Source organism: Nannospalax galili, unplaced genomic scaffold (assembly GCF_000622305.1).
Source record: "Nannospalax galili isolate Female #2095 unplaced genomic scaffold, S.galili_v1.0 scaffold219, whole genome shotgun sequence".
NCBI lineage: Eukaryota > Metazoa > Chordata > Mammalia > Rodentia > Spalacidae > Nannospalax > Nannospalax galili.
Genome location: NW_008342641.1, coordinates 709197 through 732779, shown reverse-complemented (window position 1 = coordinate 732779; position 23583 = coordinate 709197). Strand labels below are relative to the sequence as shown.

Below are 23583 nucleotides of genomic sequence, written 5' to 3'. Positions count from 1 at the left end.
AGGGCTCAGCAGTTAAGAGCACTGACTGCTCTTGCGGAGGACCCAGGTTCGATTCCCAGCACCCACATCGTAGCTACGGACTGTCCTTAACTCCAGTTCCAGTGGAATCCAAAGCCCTTTTCTGACCTCTGCGGCATTGCACGACTGACACAGGTACACTTACATGCAGGCAATGCACTCATACACATAAAATAAAAATAATAAATATTTTAGGAAAAGAGGATGTCAGAATTTTGAGCTGCCAAATAGACTCGTAGCTGTTTTCAATTCAGAATATGATGTTTTAGGCAAGGTGTAAGTAGAATATAATAGGATAAAATTTGAATAACCAATGCCTAAAATATTCTATTAGTAATAATCAGTCATAAAACTGACACTAACTGATCTGCTTCTTGAATACCATATTGAGAGCATTTTTACATGTAGAACATGCATCGTGACATCTTATAATAATTTTAGAAACGTAAGGAAAATCTGTGTACATTTTGGAGCATGTGCCTTCTCTTAAAATGTTTTTTGTCTTCCACAAGAGTCTTACCTTCAAGTTCTGGGAGGCGCCAAGTGCAATGGCATTATTGCTTTGGGAGTCTCTTGCCTGCCCAACAACAGGAAGGGAGGTTTCCCTTAGCTGGCACAGGGATTTTAATAGGTATATTTTTGTTGAATTTTTATGCATTTCCTACAGTACATCTCAATCATATTTAGACCCTGTCCCTTATCTGTACCCTACATAGATCTCCCACAGGATTTCATGCATTCTGGCTCATACATTAAGGCCTAACAAGTTTGTATACCCAGATGTCCCTTAGCGTGAGTTCCCCATTGGAGCCTGTTCAGTCTATCTAGAGTCTCTGGCTTAAATAAGATTGACTCCCTCACACAGCAGTGTTCAACTGTGAGTCGTTCCTCAGCTAAGGCCGGGGCCTCTTGCCTGTTTCCTCAGCTCCCTGCTGACTTTTGTCTGATGGAGTGTGCATGGGTCTTGTGCATGCTGACACCGTTGCTGTAAGTTAATAGAGCAAGTGCCCAGAAGCCTGGAGTACTCTGTTTCCTTGTGGCCATGCGTGACCTCTGACTCTTGCAATCTTTCCACCCCCTCTTCTGCAATGGTCCCTGAGCCCTGGGTGGGCGAAGTTTAATATGAGTCCTATCTGGGGACACGCACTCTGCAGTCTCTTATTATCTACATTTTGGCGAGTTGTGGCCTTCTGTGTTCATCACCCTCTGATGTATGAGTAAACTTTGCTTCTTCAACCCCCTTCTACCATGTTGCATGAGCTTTAGTTTCCATTGTAGATGTGTCACTTAGGGCTGGGCATCTCACAGATGTTTATTCTCTGTGTGTGTGATCAGTTCTATAATGGTCTCCATCTTTTACAAAAAGAAACTTCTTTAATAATTATACCAATTATACTGGTATAATTGCCTATAAATATAAGGATCCATATTTAGCATACAGCAAGAAATTATGTTTGTCTAGGGATTTGACAACAGTAGGGTTTTCTCTAGGGTCTATGTCCTCTTCAGCTATGTGTGTTTGGCCATGTTTACAGTGACACACAGGAATTCCCTCCCAGTGGGTGGGCTTTAAGTCCAATTATATAGCTGTTGATTACCCCCTAGATAAAAGTACCAGCACTACACCAATATAATTTGCTGTGTGGGTCATTGTTGTGGTTATTAGGGCTTAAACCTGGGGTTGGACTGTTGATTTTCTCTCTTAGCAGCTTGCATACTATCCTCTAGAACTATGAGAGCTAGTCTTCAGGGAGGAGGCTTCTAGGTCATTTCCGTCTCCATTGTTCCAAGTCCTCTGCTCCAAATATGTCCTGTCTTCAACAAGAGGGTCTTAACTTCAAGTTCTAGGAAGTAATCAAGGGCTGTGAAAATAGTCTTTTGGGAGTATCTTGAGCTACCCTCACCAACTTGAAGGGAGGTTTCTCCTGTGTGTTTCTTGTTGTATAGCCTTCAGCTATACTAATGCCCTCATGTGCAGATATTGTATGTTTATTTTTCAGTAAGCTTTTAAACGAATATATTTCCCTCTGGTTTTTCATCTTACCTAAGTATTAGTTTTCTCTCATTTCTCTCTCTTTCTGTCTAGCCCTTCTTACTCCCTCCCCAGTTAAAGTACCCCATTTTCCCCATTTCCCCTTGACACCACCTAACTCCTATGACCTCCCCTTTCTTGAGCTCCTTTTTCCCACTTACCCCATGCTTCTTTGTATATGCATCCCTCCTCCCTTCCCAGTTAAATACCTCCCTTTTCCCCATTTCCCCCTTTGTAACATCAGTCTCTTACTATCCCCCATCTCCAGCTCACTCTTTCCCTTTACCTCCATGGTTCCTTTCTATTTTCTTGGCTCCTGTGGTTACATCAGGATACATACTCACATATAAGGATTATTTCACTTAGTATAACAATTTCTAGTTCTATCCATTTACCCTGGTGGGCTGGGGGTGAGTCGGGCATTCTTAAGTGGCCTCAGAGAGCTGGGTCCAAGCCCAATGTAAATGTGAACAAAGAGCCATGGACAGAAAGGTCATAGACCCTGGAGGAGAGCCTACTACTGCTACTTTTCTAAACAAATGAATTTTCTACCTATAGTCTAAATACTTATCCTTAAATCCACAAATATGAGTAGCTCTCACAACTCACCAAAGAAGCTTCTATTTTTCAACAGATTGAGACAATTAAAAAATTCCACAACTGGACAAAATTCAGAGTATAAATGACTGGGATGCTCAGCCCCAATTGATACATCTACAATGCAACCCCTACACCCAAGGCTTAGGAAGCATTATGGAAGAGGGAGGCAGAAAAATGTTAAGAGTTAGAAGACCAGGATGGCTGCTGCAAGACAGTGTCTTCTAGACGTGACAGGGAAGCTGTACACATGAAATTGCCGCAAATGGTTTCCTAAACAAGTCCCGTGTGTGTGTGTGTGTGTGTGTGTGTGTGTGTGTGTGTGGCCACTGTTATATCTGTGGGCATATTATACCTTGCCAGCCAGTCATTATTGTAGCTCACAGGCTTCTCAGCTGAGCAAGGTTGATGATTACTTTCCTCTCCCAATAGCATGCATAGAACCTTCCAGCAATATGAAACCTAGCCAACTATTTGAGGTGAAACCTTGAGGTCAGTGTCAGTTGATTTTTTTTCTTGTTTCTTCTACAACTCAGATATGTTGTGTCTTCAGCAATATAGTCTTAGGGTCAAGTTCCAGCAGGTAACAAAGAGCAATGTCAGTATCCAGTATTGTTTAAGGGTCTGTGGGGTACCCCTGGACAGCAACTTCAAAAGAGGGAGTTCATTCCTGGCATTGGGCTTTTTATTTGCTGTCCTGTGGTGTCTTTAGTGCTATTGAACTCCCATTATATGGTAACTACACTGGAACTCTCTCTCTCTCTCTCTCTCTCTCTCTCTCTCTCTATATATTTTGTGTTTTTATTTATTTCATGTGTGTGTATTGCCTGCATGTAGGTAAGTGCACCCATGTCATGCAATACCCGCAGAGGTCAGAAGAGGCTGTTGGATCCCCTGGGACTGGAGTCACAGTTGTTAGCTGCCATGTGGGTGCTTGGATTCAAACCCCAGTCTTCTGCAAGAACAACCAGTGTTCTTAACCACTGAGCTTTTATAGTATTGGTTTCCATATGACTTTTCCCAAAGACCTTTAGTGTTAGTAATCCCTCCCCATACTACCTCCTGTACGATACCCTCCCAGTCCCCATCCCCTTTAACCCTTCCTTTGTTATTCCACTTTTCCCTTTATATCATTGCATTCTATCTCCCCTCCCAGGAACTCTTCCCATGGTCCCTTATTAGATTGTTTACTTTTATGGATTGTTTTTATGTCTTCGTGTTCCTTAACTTATTTCACTTATTTGATTTTGCTTACTACAAATTATCTAAAAGCAATTAAATATTTAAAAATGGTCTACATAATTTGGAATAATAAATCCATATAAGCATCTGTAGGATGTTATATGTACATTGTAGTTTTCCATGATATAATTTGTGCTTGTGCATAAATCTGCCTGGATTTGCAGGATTGTGTGAGTCAAAAAGGTGACATGAGAATGCCTACAGAGGCTTAGCTGTCCACGTGGAACACAGTCTTGGGACCTTGGCCAGACTGTGTATAGACAGAGATGATCGCTTTCGTCTTGTGTGGTCACCACCAGTGGCGGCCGCTCCTCCATTCTTGTGGGTGCCGCTCCTTCGTTCTCATGGGTGTTGAGGCTGCTCCTCAGCTCACTCAGGGCTGAGGCCGCTCTTCTACCTGCCCTGGGCTAAGGCCACTCTTCTGCTCACCTGTTGCTGAGGCAGCTCTTCTGCTCGCCTTGTGCTGCCTCCTGATGTCACTGCTTCTGCTGGGTCCCAGACCCCAGGGCTGGTGAGGAGACTGTGTCAGCGGAGCCACATTCAGACACAGGAGACCAGGTTCAGTGACACAGATCTGGTTTATTGCAGGAAGGCACAAGCTTATACAGGGGTAGTGGTCCAATCACAGCACAGCAAGTAGGATACCTTTTTAGCATAACAGGTTAGCATCCTATCACAGTACAGCAGGTAGGATACCTTATTAGCATAACAGACTTAGCATCCTATCACAGAATAGCGGGCAGGATGCCTCATTAGCATACTGGGTTTCAGATTACAGAGCCTGGATTCCTGGAAACCATGTGACACTGACTGTTGTAATATCTAAGTGTTTCAATTTGGAATTCCAAGGGTGGTGATTAGGGAGTGGCAAGCTCTAGGCATCAGTCTCATGATCTGCCAATAGGAGCAAATGTCACAAGGTGTTCCTTGTGGCTCCAGCAGTCAGGCCATTGCCTCGGGCCTGCTGTACGGCTGTCAGTAAGACTTTCACACTAGGCTCAAGCCTGTCTCCCACAGTCTTGTCTCATGTTTTAGTATAGAGATCTTCTGGAAGAAATTTAAATAGATACTACTCCCTGCTACTCAAAATCTGTTTCAATAGTTTTTCAAATTAGTTTGCTGAGAGTGCCATAAGAAAATGTGACACACACTCGCTGGCTTAAAAATGTTTTCTCACAGGTCTACAGGCTGGATGTGTAAGACCTAGCCAAAAGTGTGTTCCCCATTTTTTCATTCCTCTCGAGCCTTTGCTCCTTATCTCATAGATGGCAGTCTTCTCCCTTTATCTCATTAGTCTTCCTTCAGTGATCTCCATGTCCTATTTGACAGAGACACCTGTCATGTTACATCAGAGCCCACCCCAGCCTCATTTATCTGAATTGCCGCTTTAAAGGCATAGCTCCAAATGCAGTCACACTCTGAAGTACTGAAGTACGAAGGTGAGCACTTAGGAAAACGTGATTTTAGGAGGCCACAATTTAGCTCACAACAGATATCAAACTACTACCACAGTGATTAACTAGGAAGTAAGCCATTTTCTAGCTGCTATTTGTTTAGGAAAGTTGGCTAGATTTATTCTGTTTAGGTCTATGAAACGAATACTATTCTTTCCTATGGATTTCCTATATACTTTTCAGGGACTAGTTCATTCAGTACTGCTGTACTGCTCATGTGCACTCTATATGTCCTTTTTTGCGCAATTGGACGTTTTTCCTCGAAGTATTCAACTATATAGAGATTGGTTGTAAAAACTAGGAAAGATCTAAGTTCTTTCCAGTAAACGAATTCCTTATACAATTTGAGTTAAGTAGCATTTTAGTTTTTATGTGTGATTTTTTAACTTCCTGACTGTTGGAGAATTTTTTTGACATATATATTATCTTCCAATTTGTCAATAAATTGATATAATGAAAGATGGTAGTTTTAAACTATTATTCCTATACATGTAATCTACCACTAGGCTGAGTCTGTATTTCACAAATACTATCTAACTCTCATTTCAACCCTGTAAATTAGGTTCTGTTATCTCTATTTGAGTTTGCAAAATTGACAGAAAAAAGAAAAGTTAATTGTCCAAGGTCACGCAGCTACTAAATGGTAGAGCTATTAGAACTCAAGTTACCTGGCTGTGGAGTCCAATCATACTATGCACACTTTCAAATGACTGGTAAGCCTACAATAGGAACGCTGTAACTGCCATGAATCTTTACCACCGTGCCATTTGTGATACATGTATTTTATACCTACTTAAGTCATGCTATGGATAAATACTGCTTCTGAGGGGACTAAAACAAGAACAGAGGACCTGGAAATTCATAGATTTATGGTCACTGACTTATTGTGAGACATGAGCAAGGAAATGACTTCACTAGTTGAACCAGGAACAGCTTTCTATTCCACTCACAAGGAATTTGAGGATCAAATGAAGTGGCTGTCAAAGTAAGATTTTGGCCAAAGCTTGTCTTGATTTATTTACTGAAATTTCCCTCCATTAGCCAGAAGTCTGTGGTACAACACTTTCAGCCACATAAAATATGTCCTTAAGTTCCCCAAACAGAAAGGAATCAAATAGCTATCTCATAATCTGTTGTCTTTCATTTTAAATAAAGTTCTAGGTTCATTCATTTTACTTCCAACAGAAAACACCTAAGGGAAACAAATTAGAAGCGTCCATATAGTGGGGCATTATAAATAGTTTTAGGCAGGAATATTGACAGAAGCAAAAATAAATACATAAATAAAAGATTGTCAGTGAGAAAGGGAAATATGAAAATAAGGTAAATGTAAAATTAGAAAATAACAGGATTTGTGGATCATTTACAATCAATAAATAGATATTTCCATTGTAGTCATCTCCAAAGGCATCTCAGCATTGTACAGTAATCACAAATTAGAGTAGCGTATCATACGTAATTAGCACAGAAGTGGTGGTTATAGTGTCACTGTGTTCAAATGTCATTGTGAGCTGAGCATAATTACAGATGTTCATATTACAAGTTGAATGAAGAATCATTCCAGGAAGAATTTACGATTAATGAGTAAGCAAATGTTTTCATCATTTGTTAATTCACTAGCTTGGCACATTTTATTCTGCAATGCTGGAAATACTACATATACTCTACACATGTAGAGTGGTGAAAATTTAGATGATGTTAAACACATTTAATCAAAATTTTAACGTTTAAAATACATATCGTTTTGAGCTATTTGAATTTAAAAACATTTCCTATAAAATTAAAATTACTTCAACATTTAACATTCTGCACCAGTAGTGTGACTTCTAAAGTTGATCTGGTGAAATTGACTAATTTGCATTCATAATTTCATCTTTTCAGATTAAAATAATTGACATCAAACATCCAAACTGAGAAATAGTTATAATAGAAGTAATTTAATGTAGTATAGGACTATTAATGAAGGACTGGTAAGATGGCTTGACAGGGAAAGGTGCTTGCTTCAAGCCCAACAACCCAAGTTTGATCCCTGCAACTTGCATAGTAGAAGGAGAACCCACTCCAGCAAGTTGTCCTCTGACCTCCACCCACTCACACAACACATACAAATAAATATTTGCGGCTGTAAATATTTTAGAACTATTGTGCTTTATTCTCTTTATATTAGTTTGATGTTTTCTAAACTTAATGTATTAATATGAGCACATTAACACTGTAAGTGGGAGAGCTAAAAATAACAGCAGGACTATGTGATGTTTCAGATTATATTTTTAACTAGAGCTTGAGTTAAAATTGAAAGCTAGCTTAATAGTGTAGCTTCCTGTCTCCTAGGTAATATGAACAAATAAAGCCGCTTTGCTTTGAAAATCCAGTAATTATGTATAAATACTTAATACTACTCTTAATCAGTTCAAGTAAGGAAGTATTTGGTATTAATGATTTCCTATCAGTTATCTAGTTTTCTCTAACAAACTATTCTCAAATATCATTAACTCACAGCAATTTATTCTTTCTTATTACTTTTTGGTCATTCACTCTAGGTTCGCTCCTATGTCTCCATTCTGAAAATTTATTTGCCTGGCTGGAAGGCCCAATATAGCCCTCACACATAGGTCTGGCGGGTGGTCTGCTGGCTGTCAGTTGAGGCACCTTTGTACTCTTTCATAAGAACTGTCAACTGTCTGTCATATGCAAGAGGATCCCAGGACAACATTCAAAGAGGGATTTAAGGGCCAGGATTTAAACTTGGAGGTGTCACTTCTGCTATGTTCTCTTGGTGAAACAAATCACAGACAAGACTAGGCTCAATGAATTGGGAAATGGCTTTCACCACTTTCTAGGGGAAACAGAAAAATCACTTACGGTCATAATGAATCTATGTTCTACCTATCTATGTTACAGTTTGTTAGTGTGTGTATATATATGTGTATATATCATTCATTTTAAGTGATCTGACTGAGCTATTAAGATTCTTAATTACACATTTGCATTTTACTGGGATAACTCACACCTTCCATTCGTATGTTTGAGGCACATATTGTTATATGTGTTTCTCTATGGCCTGGCATGGTATACAAAAATTTTAATACGAGTATATTATCTTTACTATAAAATAAGTGATATGAAAATTTTAAATGTGCTTTTATAGTCATTAATTAGCACAATTAAAATAAATTAGTTACTTTTTTTTCCTTTGGTGTTTTTGAGACAAGGTCTCCCTGTAGCCCCAGCTGCCCTGGAACTCACTACGTAGACTAGGCTGGCCTTGAACTCACAGAGATGGTCTCTGCTTCCCAGTGCTGGGATTAAAGGCATGGGCCACCACACCTGGTAAATTAATTACTCTTAATAACTATGTGTTTAAGATTAAGATATAAAGGTATATTGAAATATGTTTATTTTTTATCTAGAATGCAACTAATGAACTCACTAAACAGTCATCAAATGTGAAGTCTCTGAAATCGGAACTCTTAGCAAAAGAAGAACACATGAAGGAAATGTGTGAAAAGTACGTACGCTGCCATGGTTTCTGCATTGTATTTGGTGCCACCTAGTGGCAGTCAAATGTACTAAACTTTGCTCTCCAAGAAACAATGCCAATCCAAAATTTCTCTTTAACTGTATTTACAATATTGCTTTCTGAACCACGTTTAAGTCTACATAGATGGAATTTAAGCATTTTTGATATATTTAATGACACATCAGCAACATTATTAAAAACAGCTTGATTACTCTTTTTAATAAGGGTAAAATAGAGTTATATTTCCCTTACTAAATATAATTTGAAGAAATATAAGTTAATGACTAGAAGACGATGAACAAACACCTTTAACTATGAATTTTATGAAAACAAAATGTATAGATTGTTATTCGCATTGGGTTTAATGCCTAGACTTATAAAACAAAAGTCAAAATTGGAAAGTTTTGTTTGTGCATAAAATAGCTGGGAGTATTTCTGTGTATACTATTTAAAATGGAGTTTCAAACCAATCAGGCTTGACACTGAAAAAAGTTATCTTCTTTCTATGGTTTTATAACTATATTAATGCTTATAACTGATAATATGTTCTGATAGAAGTCATCATTGATAAATTTAAGAAAAATGTTTCTCAATACATACCTATATGCCACATAAGTAAAATTATATTAAATTTTAAAAATTATGTTAAAATTATATTAATAAATAAAGCTGTTAGACAAAAAGATGGCTAGCTGAGTATTGTTGCTCCTACCTGCAATCTCTCTGGGAGACTGAGGCAAGAGGGAGGATTGCCCTGAATTTGAGGCAAACATGGGCTACATAGTTCCACACCAGCCTGGGATACATATTGAAACATTGTCTCAAAAAACAAGCAAGCAAAAATATGCCTTATTTTTAAATGAAAATGTTAGATCAAAAAGTAGTGTTCCTTATTGTTTAGTACTAAGGAGTTTAGATAAATAGTCTTTGAAACTTAGTTTCTCTATCTAGTACCTCTGTGCTTCAGTTTACAAGTATTAATTTGTAAAGTTCTCAGGAGGGAAAAAATGAGTTAACACAGAAAGCACCTTTAATAGTAACTGCACAAAATAAACCTCCACTCAGAATTACAGTGGAGAGAGCCATAACCATACTCACAGCATCAGAAGTAGTGGTCACCATGGCCACCATTTAACAATTCCTAATATCTCCCTTTCTTGAGCTAAGCTGATGTATGAATCCAATCTCAAATGAGCGTGAATTAAAAGATATGTCTAATTTTAGCTTCTGTGAATATTATAGTATCTGTTTATCAATTTGCAAGTTATTTCTTAACATCAGTAGGCTTTTGATTGTCTCTAAGTATCACTTCAAGTTTTCTAAGCAATGAAAAAATGTAATTTAAATGCAATCTAGGTTTTCATAAATTTTAATGATATTTCTCAGCTAATCATTTTTGCTTTAGTGTATAACCAAGTCACAACCAGATGATAAATTTTACTAAACTATAATGTGGTATTTTGTTCAATGCAATTTATTTTACTAACTGATAATGTCATTGATAATCAGCATTTTGAAACTAACAATAGGCATGGCTGTAAATAATATATTTTACCACTTTTAAAATATTTTCTGTTTACCTATTCAAATATTATTTTTCCTTTTAAGGATGTCTCGAATGGAGAGAGATATAACTATGAAAAGACATTTGATTGAGGACTTAAAATTTCGACAGAAAGTAAATTCAGAAAGTAATGAGAATTTTAGTGAAATGTTAGAAAATCTGGAAAAAAAGGTATCAGTCTTTATGTTCGTTGAAAAATATTTCCTATTGTTCTTGTATATTTTTATTAAAATTTTATGTATTTCATACACAACATCTTAGTCCTCTTTATACCCCCTTCCACACTGGCATCTCCCATAGCCCTGACACTATATTCATGCATTCATTTTCTTAAATATTCAATACTAAGCATGTCTAGAAAATATTTACAGCATGTATATTAACAGTTTAAAATTACATCATTTGTTCTGAAAAGTACATTTTATCTGTTTTAAAATTCAAAACTGAAAAATGTCATAAATAATATAGCCACACATTTTGTCTGTCTGTATACTGTTTTACAAGATGTTTAATTTGTAAAATCTCCAATATTTTTGGTTTACATAACGATGTTCTCTTCAGCATTTTATATTATTTAAAACCACAGAATCAAGCCGGGCATGGTGGTGCACACCTTTAATCCTAGCACTCGGGAGGAAGAGGCAGGTGGATTTCTGTGAGTTTGAGGCCAGCCTGGTCTACATAGTGAGTTCCAAGCCAGCTGGGGCTACAGGATGACCCTGTCTCAAAAAGACAAAAACCAAAACCAAAGCAAAACAAAACAAACACAGAATCAAGATATTATGCAAAAATAGCTATTATACCAGTAACTATTAGATGTTCTTTAAAAGAGAGTTTTCTTCTATATACTTAATTTAGTGTACATGGGAAGAGAAATTTCGTTTAAGGTATTTGTAAAATATATGACCCCAAACTGAAAAGATTTTGCTTTAAAATTATAACACTATACTGTTTGCACATACTATTGCACATACTATTGCACAGCTCCTATTTTGGCTTTCACTGTATGTTACCCTTTCCTGAGACAACATCTCTCTTGCTTTCATTGTTGAAGTTGAAAATCTAAGGATCTCGTAACTCAAATGTGTTTAAAAGAGAAAAGCTTACATGATTATAACACACACACATATGTGAATTTTCTATTTATTTCCATACACCCATGTAAATAATAATTACTCATATAGATTTTTCAATAATGTCCTTTAAATTTTTCTAACTTTTAGCTTCAAAAACCATTTCATGTATAGCCTTAAAATGATTATGTAATCATTTCTTTAGTGGCATTAAACAAAAAATAGAAAAATGTTTCTTCTGTTCGTTTTTGAAATGTATAATGGATATTATTATTATTCTATTTCACATAGCATACATTTTTGTGACATTTTAGTTCAGTACTTTGCTTAAGAATTGCTTGTTTCTTCATTACATGAATAAGTATACTACGTGAATTTGATAAAATACGTAAACTTATTCATTCAGTTTCAGATGAAATAATACCGCACACCATTGGAAAGCCTTTACCATTAACAGTAACCTTCATACTTTTGTGGTAGGTGAAGTCATTAACTGAAGAATGTGCCAACAAGAAGGTGTCATTTGATTCACTAAAGCAAAGACTTAATGTTGCTGTGAAAGAGAAGTCGCAGTATGAACAGATGTATCAGAAAACCAAGGAGGAGCTGGAAAAAAAGGTATGCTTTTCAACATTCTGATCCGGACGTAGAATTAATTCTGTGATGCCTTTTTCATTTTTTTTTTAAATTTTTAAAAATGATTTATTTAATAACAACATACTTAGAAGAAGCATATCATTACAACACAATTGACATATTCAATAACGGTTTCCTGAGGTAGGATGCATCTCTTTCAAAATTGGCTGTAAATTTTTAGGTTTACAGTTGAATTATTACAGTTATACAATATTGTACTCATTATAAACCCTATAAGACATAAATTAAATGATGTTTTAACCTTTAAAAAGATCTCCATTTCATTATTAAAATACACAGTTTCATACAGAAAAATTCTTTTTCAATGCAATTGACATTGGATGTTTGCACATGCATTTCTAATCTCTAAATATCTGATTATTACTAGTCACTGTTGGTTACTTTCTGAGCTTCTAGGCATCTGAGCATGGATATAAAGTCATCAGGTAGATTTCAATGGTAATGTTTTTCACATCTACTAATTATTGTTTTTTAATCATTATTTTTTTTAATTTTTTTTTCATACAGAAGAATTCATTCCAAAGCAATTGACATTGAGACGTTTTCACATGCATTTCTAATCTCTATATACATGACTATCATTGGTCACAGTCGCCCACCTTCTGAGCTCCTCGGCATCTGAGCATGAATACTAACTCATCAGATAGACAGCCTTCCTCTCCCACTAGAGGCTCCATACTCTGCCATCCCTGTCACTGTCCACTGTGTTGTCAGCACCCTCATCCATTCCCCCTGTCTGCCCTTCTGGTAAATCTAGTCAGCCAGAGGTCCCTGTTCCAGGAGGGTCAGCTGTTCCTCATCTACGGCAATCCATTGTCAGTATTCCTTTGGATAGAATTGGGGTCTGCTGTTCATGTTTCCAGTAGTATGTTGGGTTACTGTCTGGAAGAGCCTTTATCTATCCTAGCCAACAACTCGACTGAAGGTATCGCCTGTCTGGCTTTGTTGTTTGTCGAGTAACTTTTAGTTATGTATATGTATGCTCTTATGATATTATGTTGGCCCCTTTAATCTTTGGCTATACTTCCCTTTTGGGTGTTTAAGGACATACAATTGGACCAGATAAACTGATTTGTTTTTACTCGCAAGTTTTCTCCCTAAATTACTATGAACTCCTTAATAACTTCATGTAAATACAAAGAATATTGTATCACTACAGGAAATACTATGATTTTGTTTACATTAATGATAGTACTATATTAGCAAAATTAAAGTAAAACCATCACCTTTACCCAAATAAATTGCATACACAGAGTAGTAAAATCCCCTTCTAGTCTGAAATGTATAACTCACTTTTCTAATTGTTTATGAAATACTTTTTCTTTTATTAGTATCAATATTTTGCAGGATCTCAAGCTGAGTCTCCTTGCATCAAAAATAGATGAGACTGAAACTGCGATGGCAGAAATTGAGACGACAGCCTCCAAAGAGCTCCAAGGGCTAGCACTGCAAAGTGAGCAGGCCCTGGAAGGGGCACAGAAGAAACTGCTGTCGGCCAATGGAAAAATAGAAGAGTTCACCCTATTCGTAAAGGTTTCAATTATAATTAAAAAAATTTAAAAAGTCTCCCACCCAGTGGGACACCAGGGCCCAAAGTGTCTCTGTGACAGGTTTTTAGGGTTTTAAATTCTCCGTCTTATTTCTTTCTTAAGTCAGTGTAGTAATGAAATGGTCAAGGACAAGCACTCAGGGTAAATCTGCAGTGAATTAGTTTCACTTTGTTTTTAAGCATACCTTTTCAAAGCCAGTTCTTTCTTATTTATTTATTTTTATTTCATGTGTATGTGTGTTTTGCCTGCAGGTATATAAGTGCATCATATGTGTGCAGTGCCCAGAGAGGTCAGAAGACAGCTTTAGATCCCCTGGAACTAGAGTTAGAGATGGTCGCTAGCTGCTGAGTGGGTCCTGGGAATGAAAATTGGGTCCTCTGCAGGTGCAGCCAGTGCTCTTAACTACACCATCTCTTCACACCCGCCCACCCTGTTTTTTACATCATCTGAGTAAGAACAAACAAAAGCTACTCAGTGAAGTACACAGACTGTCAAGACGCAGTATGGATAGACTGCAGATGACTCAGGAGAACAGCAACAACAACAAACCTGAATCACCTGCACTTAGGTGATGCACAGCTATAGTCTCCAGACACTACCTACAAGTTGAAGAGCCCCAGAGAGATCTAGAACTAGATGCACAAAGAAACAGCTATGCTGTGATTGCTTGAGCGGGGCCAGATACTAACACTCCATCCAACAGCAATTTTCCTTCCCCATCCCTCTGGAGCAACTGAGGAGATGCTCAGGATTCAGAGGGAGAGAGCCTGTGATTGTTCTGCTCTGTTTAATCCCCTGTGAACTGTTCATAACTCAGTTTAATGCCTTTTATTCTTCATACTGTAGTTAGTAAGCAAATCTGTTTCCATTAGTTTCACCATGATGATTTCCTTAATAGTGGGAACAATATATTTTTATCTCCACAACATGAACCTTAGTGTCTTGTAAAGAATAGACATCACTAATTCAATTAAATTTGCTTGGGTAATGTGAAATTTTAATGGTATTCCTCTTGACCTTCAAAAACCAAATCTAAAATGGTTCATAATTGGATAGGAAAGTAATCCTTTCCTTCCCCTCTTCCCCACATCATACTGTGTTTTTATTTTTCAGTCTTTGATGAGCTTGAGCTCTTTGTGCTACTTTTCCTTCCATGGCATATGTTACTGAAAACAGTCATTAGGGAATGTGAAAGGCTGAGAGGCAATGCTGAAAACAGTCTCCTTGTAGTAGATGTGTGTTTGCAAATATAAAAATATTTTCCACTTATGAAATCTTTATAAATGGAAATTTAAATGTCCTTCCATAAAGTTATATCAGCATTCTTTTCCATGACCCACCATCATATGAATGACTCATTTAAACCTTGTTATAAGGAAATATGTTAAGAGGCCTAGAGAAATGGTATAGTGGTTGAGTGCTTGCTGATCTTCCAGAGCATCGAAGTGTGGTTCTCAGCACCCATGTTCCACTGCTCACAACTGCCTGTAACTTTAGCTCCAGGGAGTCCCAACATTCTTATCTAGCCTCTGCTGTGCCTACACACTGGTGGTACACACAAACACACAAATAAATAAAACTATGTTAAAGTATATTATTTTACATCTATAGTATGTTAATGTTCTCAGATGAGCTCTAATTTGATTCTCTCTAGACAGATCAGTTGGGCATCTGTCAAGTCCTCAGTAAAGAAGCTATTCTCCTCAGCATGTAGTAGAATATTTTAAATTATTTTTAGATATTGATCTCATAAGTAATAATATTCCTGGCCTTGTAGTTTAGATACATGTTGGCAAATAACTGATTTTTAGCTCCAGTGTTATATTCTTCACTCCCCTAAAGGTAGGTGCCTAAAACAGTGTTAATAATGCCCTATGGAATCCCTGCTACTTTGTTTCATTAGAATACAGTCTCTTCTGAGCTTTCTTACTTAAAAGTACCTACAAGATGAATGAAGTAAACATCTTACCTCTTTCTCTCTTTTAATGAAGGTTTCAAATGGTGTAAAGTCAAGCCAATAATGCGTGCCTCCAAAGATCCTTAATGGTTATGAAGAATTAATTTTAGTAAATATAATTTAGCTTTCCTGGTATAAAATGTTGTCTTCTGCCCAGTGTTTGCTGGAGTCTCACTGTGTACCTTGTCAGGATGAGCTCTCTCCCTGAATACTGTTGCTGTCTCACCCTGGTAGACATATTTTATTATGATGGGTTTTTCTAGTTTCTTTCCAGCTTTGGGTTTCCTTTGTTGTACTTGTAGCAATGATTTAAAATATGAAATATAAACTATAAGATTATAATACTAACCATTGATTTTAATGAAATATACCTTGAATGTGGTGTTTTCAAAGAGAAAGGTAAATGAAAATCAGAAGTTTTTACAATAGAAAAATGAATTTCTTGACTAGATATTTAATTATTGCCCACTTGGTATAGTTTATGATCATAACAAAATAATAGGTAGATTTCTGCACACAGAACAGATTAGCAAAATTAACCTAAAAGCAAGCTTTTATTTATGTGCATGAGTCTGTAAACTTCAGCTATTCAAAGGGGCCATATTGGTCCTTCATACTGTTAACCAACAGTGATATAAAGTGTTAATAGATGGGTCAGGATTGTTATGATTTCATGGATATTTAATTCAAATATAATTTCAAAGAGCATAGTATAGCTAATGTTTATTATTCTTTCAGAATTTTTTTAAAGATGGCCCAAGACTATCTGCATTTTATTGTCCCATAGATTGTAACCAGCTTTCTTTTAATTTCATCAAGATTCTGGAGGTGGGATTGCTGCCTTCAATTTGTGGGCCATGCAGTGTAGTCAGTGTCCCCATCCTAAGTAGTTCTGTACTAGCCTGGAGGCCCAGCTGCCACTGTCCCTACCTTCTTTCAGAATTTTTACTCTTTGTTTTAAATTTGACATTTAGTTACCTATTTCAAAGTCCTGATTCTCTTGTGTTTAAACAAAATACATAATATTAGCCTCTGAATATATTGAGTCATAATTCCAGGTGGGTAGGTCCCACAGATCTTCATTTTACAAGTTAACTAAGTGAATATAATAAACAGTTCTAGAAACATTCCCTTAAGTTGTTTTTAAAAATTCAACCTATATACCAGAAAACATATCCGTTTGGCACCTAAAACTTTTATAATTTCTAATGGTGATTTGTCAGTTGTTTTAATTAATTGTGTAATGGGCTAGTTAGTGTATAATTGATGCTGACACCATGTTCCCTTAATCTGTTTTCTCAGTCAAAAGCTACCAGCAGCCAAACCCAGAAATATTGGCAATGTCTGGGAAGCTGGGTCTTGAAAGGGATGATCAGCCTCTTCTCTTTATAAAGCTAATCTTGGACTAGGCAAAGATGCTCAGAGGCCACTGGCTCAGGCAACATACCATCCTTGGCTTCCCAAGGAGGCTTTTCTTGTTCATTGTGTTACATCCAAGCTTCTATCTTTTTGCAGATTTTAGTCCTGTAACTGAATGCTATTCTGCAAGGAATCTAATCTTTCCCACTTCTGTCCAACTTTTACTCATGCCCATCTTGTTTCTGCCTTTGCTCAAGGTTTACTTCTCACCACTATAAAGACCTGCCCATCTGTTCCCAGCCCACAGCCTCCTATGTGGGTTTTTCCTTTAACTCTATAGCTAAGAACACAAAGCTCAATTGTGCCCCTTGCTAGCTTTGTGGTTTCAGGCAACTGGTTTTGTCTTCTGTCCCTCTGTTTCCCTTTTCATAAAATGATTTTAATAGTGGCGCATACTTGATTTTTATGTCATCATATCTAAAACTCAAAAGGATGGCTAACCTACCAGAAGTTCTCTCTAAATTATCAACCATTACCATTATTGTAATGATAAATAACAGAAAAGTTCTTATCTCCTGAACAGTTACTATATGTACCTGATAAATTAACACATAATTATAAAATCGTGAATTTTCTTTCTGCTTTAAGTAGATTATATAGTCAATTTGGGAGCAGGAACATTATCATTTATTTCCTTATAATACTGGCAACCAGTAAGGCTCATTATATCCTTAACAAATTGATCAGAGAGAGAGAGAGAGAGAGAGAGAGAGAGAGAGAGAGAGACCTAGTCACTTCTCAGATTAAAACTGTAAAATTAAAAACTATTCATTAACTACAAATGTTAAAGAACATACTGTTCTTATGTGGACCATTATAATGCATTATGTATACAGGTTATTAGATATGAACGTAAAAGTACTTAATAATATTATTAGTATTAATAGTACTGATGTTAGTTCTGGTCCTGTTGTGGAATGTGTGTTCCCTTTAGTCTTCTCATTTATTTGTAGGGCACAACCAGATTATGGAAGGAATGGAGTGGCCATCTGTTCTAGATCTAGTCTTGAATACGGAATTTTGCCCTGGGGTGAAATCAAGGGCTTTGAGCATCTGGGCTGGGTATATGTGGCAGAGCTGAGGCTTTGAATTCTCCTAATAACCGAATAAAACACACTAGGGAAATTTCTAGAAGTATTTGCTCAGTTTGAGTCATACCTGATGTATGGGCTTGTTAATGTGCCTATGTATGAGAGTCATATGCGAAGCTCCATTTTCTCAATGGGATTTTTTGTTAACTACAAAGTATACACCAGCCAAAGAAAAGTATTTAATTGGAAGCATGCATAGTTTCATTATGAATATGTATTTTGTATGTTAAAATTTGGTTAGGTGTTGTAGACATAATACATTTCTTTCATATATATATACAAATATATGCATAGACATTTGCTGAACATTCCAATTTTATTTTTACATATTCAATTGTTAGTACATTGGCACTGATATAGTCTCTTAATTATGAATTTAAAACAATTCTGTGATACAGTTAAATTTGAATTAACTCAGTCTTACCATCACTCTCAAGGTAAGTTAGAGCTTTTAAAGGGAAAAGTTCTTAAGAGTATATTACAATAACGGGTTGAACTTTAAACTATATAAATTATATCCCAGTAAAACTGTTTAAGAGCTGTTGAGATACACACATATATCCTTGGATTTCTTGTCAGCCCAGCAGCACCTCTGGACTCTGACGGAAAAAAAAAGGCCATCATCTGATACAGCACACCTGATACAGTCCATCACCTGATACAGCACACCTGATACAGTCCATCATCTGATACAGCACACCTGATACAGTTCATCACCCGATACAGCACACCTGATACAGTCCATCACCTGATAAAGCACACCTGATACAGTTCATCACCTGATACAGTTCATCACCTGATACAGTCCATCACCTGATACAGCACACCTGATACAGTCCATCACCTGATACAGTTCATCACCTAATACAGTCCATCACCTGATACATCACACCTGATACAGTCCATCACCTGATACAGCACACCTGATACAGTCCATCATCTGATACAGCACACCTGATACAGTCCATCACCTGATAAAGCACACCTGATACAGTCCATCACCTGATACAGCACACCTGATACAGTCCATCACCTGATACAGCACACCTGATACAGTCCACTTTGGCGTGAGCTGGCATCTCAAAGCAGTTTTAATCTGCATTTTCCTGATGACTAATACTGTAGAACATGTTTCCAAGTACTTATTGGTCATTTGTAGTTCTTCTTTTGAAAACTGACTGTTCAGTTCATTAGCTCAGTTATTGATTGGACGATTTGGGTTTTTGGGGGATAAATTTTACAGGTCCACCCAAACACAGCCTGCTGACAGCCAGACTCAGGCACCAAGTAATGACCTAACCAAACACAGAATAAAGTCAGAATCCCTATCCAGGCAGGAAGTCTAGCCAGTGACTCTATCCCAGGGGGACACAGCTTGAGACGCTTCCTGATTATGGCTCCCAGTGCAGCCCCACCTGAACATGAAATCAAGCAGCCAACACCACTTGACCAGAGAATGCAACAGCCTTGCTTATTCAAACCAGATATGGCTGTGGAGCCTAGCCTGTATCTTTGTTCAACTGACAGTCTAACCGCATGACCAGGGAAGCCTGTGGCTTGCTACCAGAGGCAGTTAGCATCCCAGCCAGTGACCATGTCCAACTGCAAAGCCCAGCCAACAATCCTACCTGAACTCAGAAAATGGGCAGCATCCTTGCCCAACTTCAGAACCCAACAGCAAGCACTGCCTGTACAGTAGGGAGATGCTACCTGCTAGCCCCCCAAAACCAAAAATTTGATTGATTAGTGAATGCCTCTCAGAAGCAAATTCATAAGAAGTGGCAGCTTCTGGGCTGGAGAGATGGTTCAGCAGTTAAGAACACTGACTGTTCTTGCCGAATCCCAGCACCCTCATGGCAGCTAACAACTGTCTGTAACTCCAATTCCAGGGGATCCAACAGCCTTTTCTGTCCTCTGTGGGCATTGTACGACAAGGTGCACTCACCTACATGCAGGCAATACACGCATACACATAAAATGATATCAAATAAAGTAAAATTTTTAAGAAAGAAGTGTGGCAGCTTCCTAAAATGTGAAAATACCAATGGGCACCTCTAAGAATCATGAAAAGTCAGGGAAACATGCCATCAGAGAAAACTAACAAAACTCCTCTAATTGACCTAAAGAAAGGGTAATTCCTTTAAATAAGTTGAGTGAAAAACAAGAAAACATGACAGTCAACTAGATGATATTAAGGAACCATATGTGAGTAAAACAGTAAAACCTGAAATTCATCAAAGAAACAGAAACCATGAAAAATGAGTCCTATGGTGGCAATAATGTGTTCAGAAATTAATTAACATGCATTATTTATATTACTGCCTTTTAGAATTGTTTTCAGGCTTAAATTTTTCCCATTCAATCTGCTAATATTTCTGTATGAGCTGTGGTTATATAAACATAATACAGATACTGGGGAGATTGTTCACTGGGCAAAAGAACTTGTTCTACAAGAATGGTGACCTGAATTCAAATCCCCAGCACCCACTTCAGTAGTGGAGTGTGGCTGTACATGCTTGTAATCCCAGCACCGGGGGTCAGAGACAAGTGGATCCTATAACTTACTGGCCAGCAGCCCAGCAGAAATAGCAAGTTTTCATTTCAGTGAGAAGTCTTGTCTCAAGGCAGTAGAATGGAGAGCAATAGACAAAGACACCCAAAGACACATCAGTGTGTGTGTGTGTGTGTGTGTGTGTGTGTGTATTTTACTAAGAGAAAAAGCTGATATAAATTAAAGACATTTACTACTAGGGAGAGAAAGAATTCTAGAGATAAAGAATACTAAGACTGTAGTGAAAAATGCAGTAAAGTGCTTCAATGGGGTAGTCATTGAGGCAGAAGAAAGACTCCTTGAATTAAAAGATGGGCCATTTGGAACTATACAATTAGAGAAGGAAAAAATTTAAGTGAAAAAATGAAGGAAACCACACTCATGAGACATCGTCAAACTAAATATATGTATAGTAGGAATTTTAGGGTGAGATATAGGGGAAGGAACACAAAGTCAGTTTTAAAAAATTGTGGTAGAAAACTTCCCAAATTTGGAGAAAGGACTGTGCAGATTTGTAAAACTCTAAGAGAAAAAAATTGAGCTCAAAAGGTCTATTAAGAGGAAGTACATAATTGCAAAAATGTATATACAAAAAAAAAAAAACTTGAAAAGAGCAAGGAGATGTGATGTCTGATGGCATGTAGAGGAGCCCCTACACTCCCATAAAACTATCAGAAGATTTCTCACAGAGACTTTGAAGTTTATGAGAGTTTTGGATAATATCCTCAAAATAATGAAAATAAAAAGCTTCTAGCCAAGAACACTTTAGTCAGAAGACCTGTTCTACAGAATGAGGGAGAAGGAAAAAGGCTTTCCCCAAGAAACAAAAGTGGGGGGGAGTTCAAAGCTCCTACATCTGCCTTTTAAGAAATGTTTAGAGTTCCTTAAGATGAGACAAAAGGACACCAGATAAGAAAGCTACACATAGTATCAAACTCAGAATTCTAGTATTGTAATGGTGTTTGGCAAAAGACTTTCAATTATGATATAAAACATTTAAGTTACTTATTAATAATTTGCATTAAATTATTTAATATTATTATTATGACAATAATTTGATATTGGATACCCAATGTAAAATAATTTGTAAAGTACAATATCATTATATAAAATGTGAAAAGTATCATTCATACGTCATCATTATTGTCATGTTTTAACAGCTGAAAATAGAAAGCTATAATTGCAAGGTATTTTATACAAGCCACGTGGTACTGAGAAAGGAAATATCTAAAGTAGGTATGCAAAAGATTAAGAAGGGCTTCAAAGAATGTAATAACAAATTCTTGGAAGGAAGATACAAGAAGGAAAGAAAGAATAACATAATCAGAAAGCAGTTACAGAACTGAAATAGTGAATGCTTACCTGACAATAAATTCTTTAAGTGCAGTAGACTAAATTCTCCCATTAGAAGTCATCCAGTGGTTGAATAGATTTGTTTTTAGGAAGGAAGATCTAATGATGTGCTATCTACACGAGACTCAGTTTAGCTATAAAGACACACCTAAACCGAAAGTGAAGAAATAGGAAAAGATATTTTATGGAATATGAGAATTAAAAGATAGCCCGAGTGCCTGTATTTATAACAAGATGACTTCAATTAGTAAACAGTCAAAACAGAAAATAACAAATTGTTTATCCTTTGATAAAAGCAATAATACATATTTATGCACCAAATATTGGAGCACCTAAGCACAAACAAGCAAATATTAGCAGAAGTAAACAAAAAGCAGAAGATAACCACCTGAACAATAGACCATTTACATAGAGACTTAAACACAGAAGATGCGAACAGCACTTTACACCAAGTAGTCTAAACAGATGTACACAGACCATTCTCCAGGACCAGAGAATGTTAGACCACCAAAACAAGCCTTAACATTTTCAATAACTTTGCAGTCATATGAACCATCTTTTCTCATCACACTCATGTGAAAGTACAAAGCAATAATAGGAAGAAAGTAGAAAATTCATGAATATGTGAAAATAGTCCTGAAAATCTAATAGGACTGATTACAAAAAGAGAAATAAAATATGATGAGGCAAGTGGAAATGTAAACAACCTATTATAACGTAGAAGACACAGCATAAGTGCTTGTTGAGAGGAGAGATCATAGCATTAAATACCTACCTTAACACAAGGACTCTCAAGTAAATAGTTTAACATTAAACCTTAAAGGGCAAGGAGAAGAAGAATTGAGCCCAAACTTAGCAGAAAGAAGGTGCTAGTAAGCATTAGAAAAGTAACAAACCAGATTAAAAAGTAAAAAAACAACACAAAATATCAGTGAAACTAAGCTGTTTTTTGTTGTTGTTTATTTGTTTGATTTTTGTCTTTCTTGAGACAAGGTCTCCTTGTAACCCCAGCTGGTCTGGGACTCTCTATGTAAACCAGGCTGGTCTTGATCTGACAGAGATCTGCCTGCCTCTGCCTCCCAAGTGCTGGGATCAAAGGAGTGTGCCACCATGCCAAGCTCTAAGCTGATTTTCAGAAAAAGATAAAATAGATAAATATTTACCTGAACTAACTAATGAAAACAGAAGACTGAAGAAATAAAAATATTTTACAGTTGTTAGTGCAGAAATACAACAGATAATGAATACACTGGATCATAAGAAAACACTGAACAATTAGATAAGCTATAATACATGGAGACTGCTAGAAACCTACTAATCACCAAGATTAAGCATGAAAAAATACAAAATCCAAAGAAATCAATAGCAAGTAAGGCAATTGAATCAATAATCGAAACCTCCCAACAAATAAAACCCTAGCACCATATGGCTTCACTACCTAGTTGGCCAAACATTTTAAGAATTAACACCAGTACTTCTCAGACTTTTCCAAAAAATTAAAGAGG

The 23583-nt window shown here is 36.9% G+C and overlaps 1 protein-coding gene across 7 annotated transcripts in view; it reads left to right on the top strand.

Moving 5' to 3' along the window:
- Positions 1 to 23583, top strand: part of Cntln (centlein) — a 327688-nt gene that overhangs the window by 281312 nt on the left and 22793 nt on the right. For all 7 annotated transcript variants that reach the window (XM_029566247.1, XM_008838744.3, XM_008838743.3 and 4 more), the window contains 4 exons: positions 8754 to 8851; positions 10472 to 10598; positions 11981 to 12118; positions 13505 to 13690. In XM_029566247.1, coding sequence (XP_029422107.1) covers positions 8754 to 8851; positions 10472 to 10598; positions 11981 to 12118; positions 13505 to 13690 — 549 coding nt within the window. The remainder of the gene's footprint in view (positions 1 to 8753; positions 8852 to 10471; positions 10599 to 11980; positions 12119 to 13504; positions 13691 to 23583) is intronic.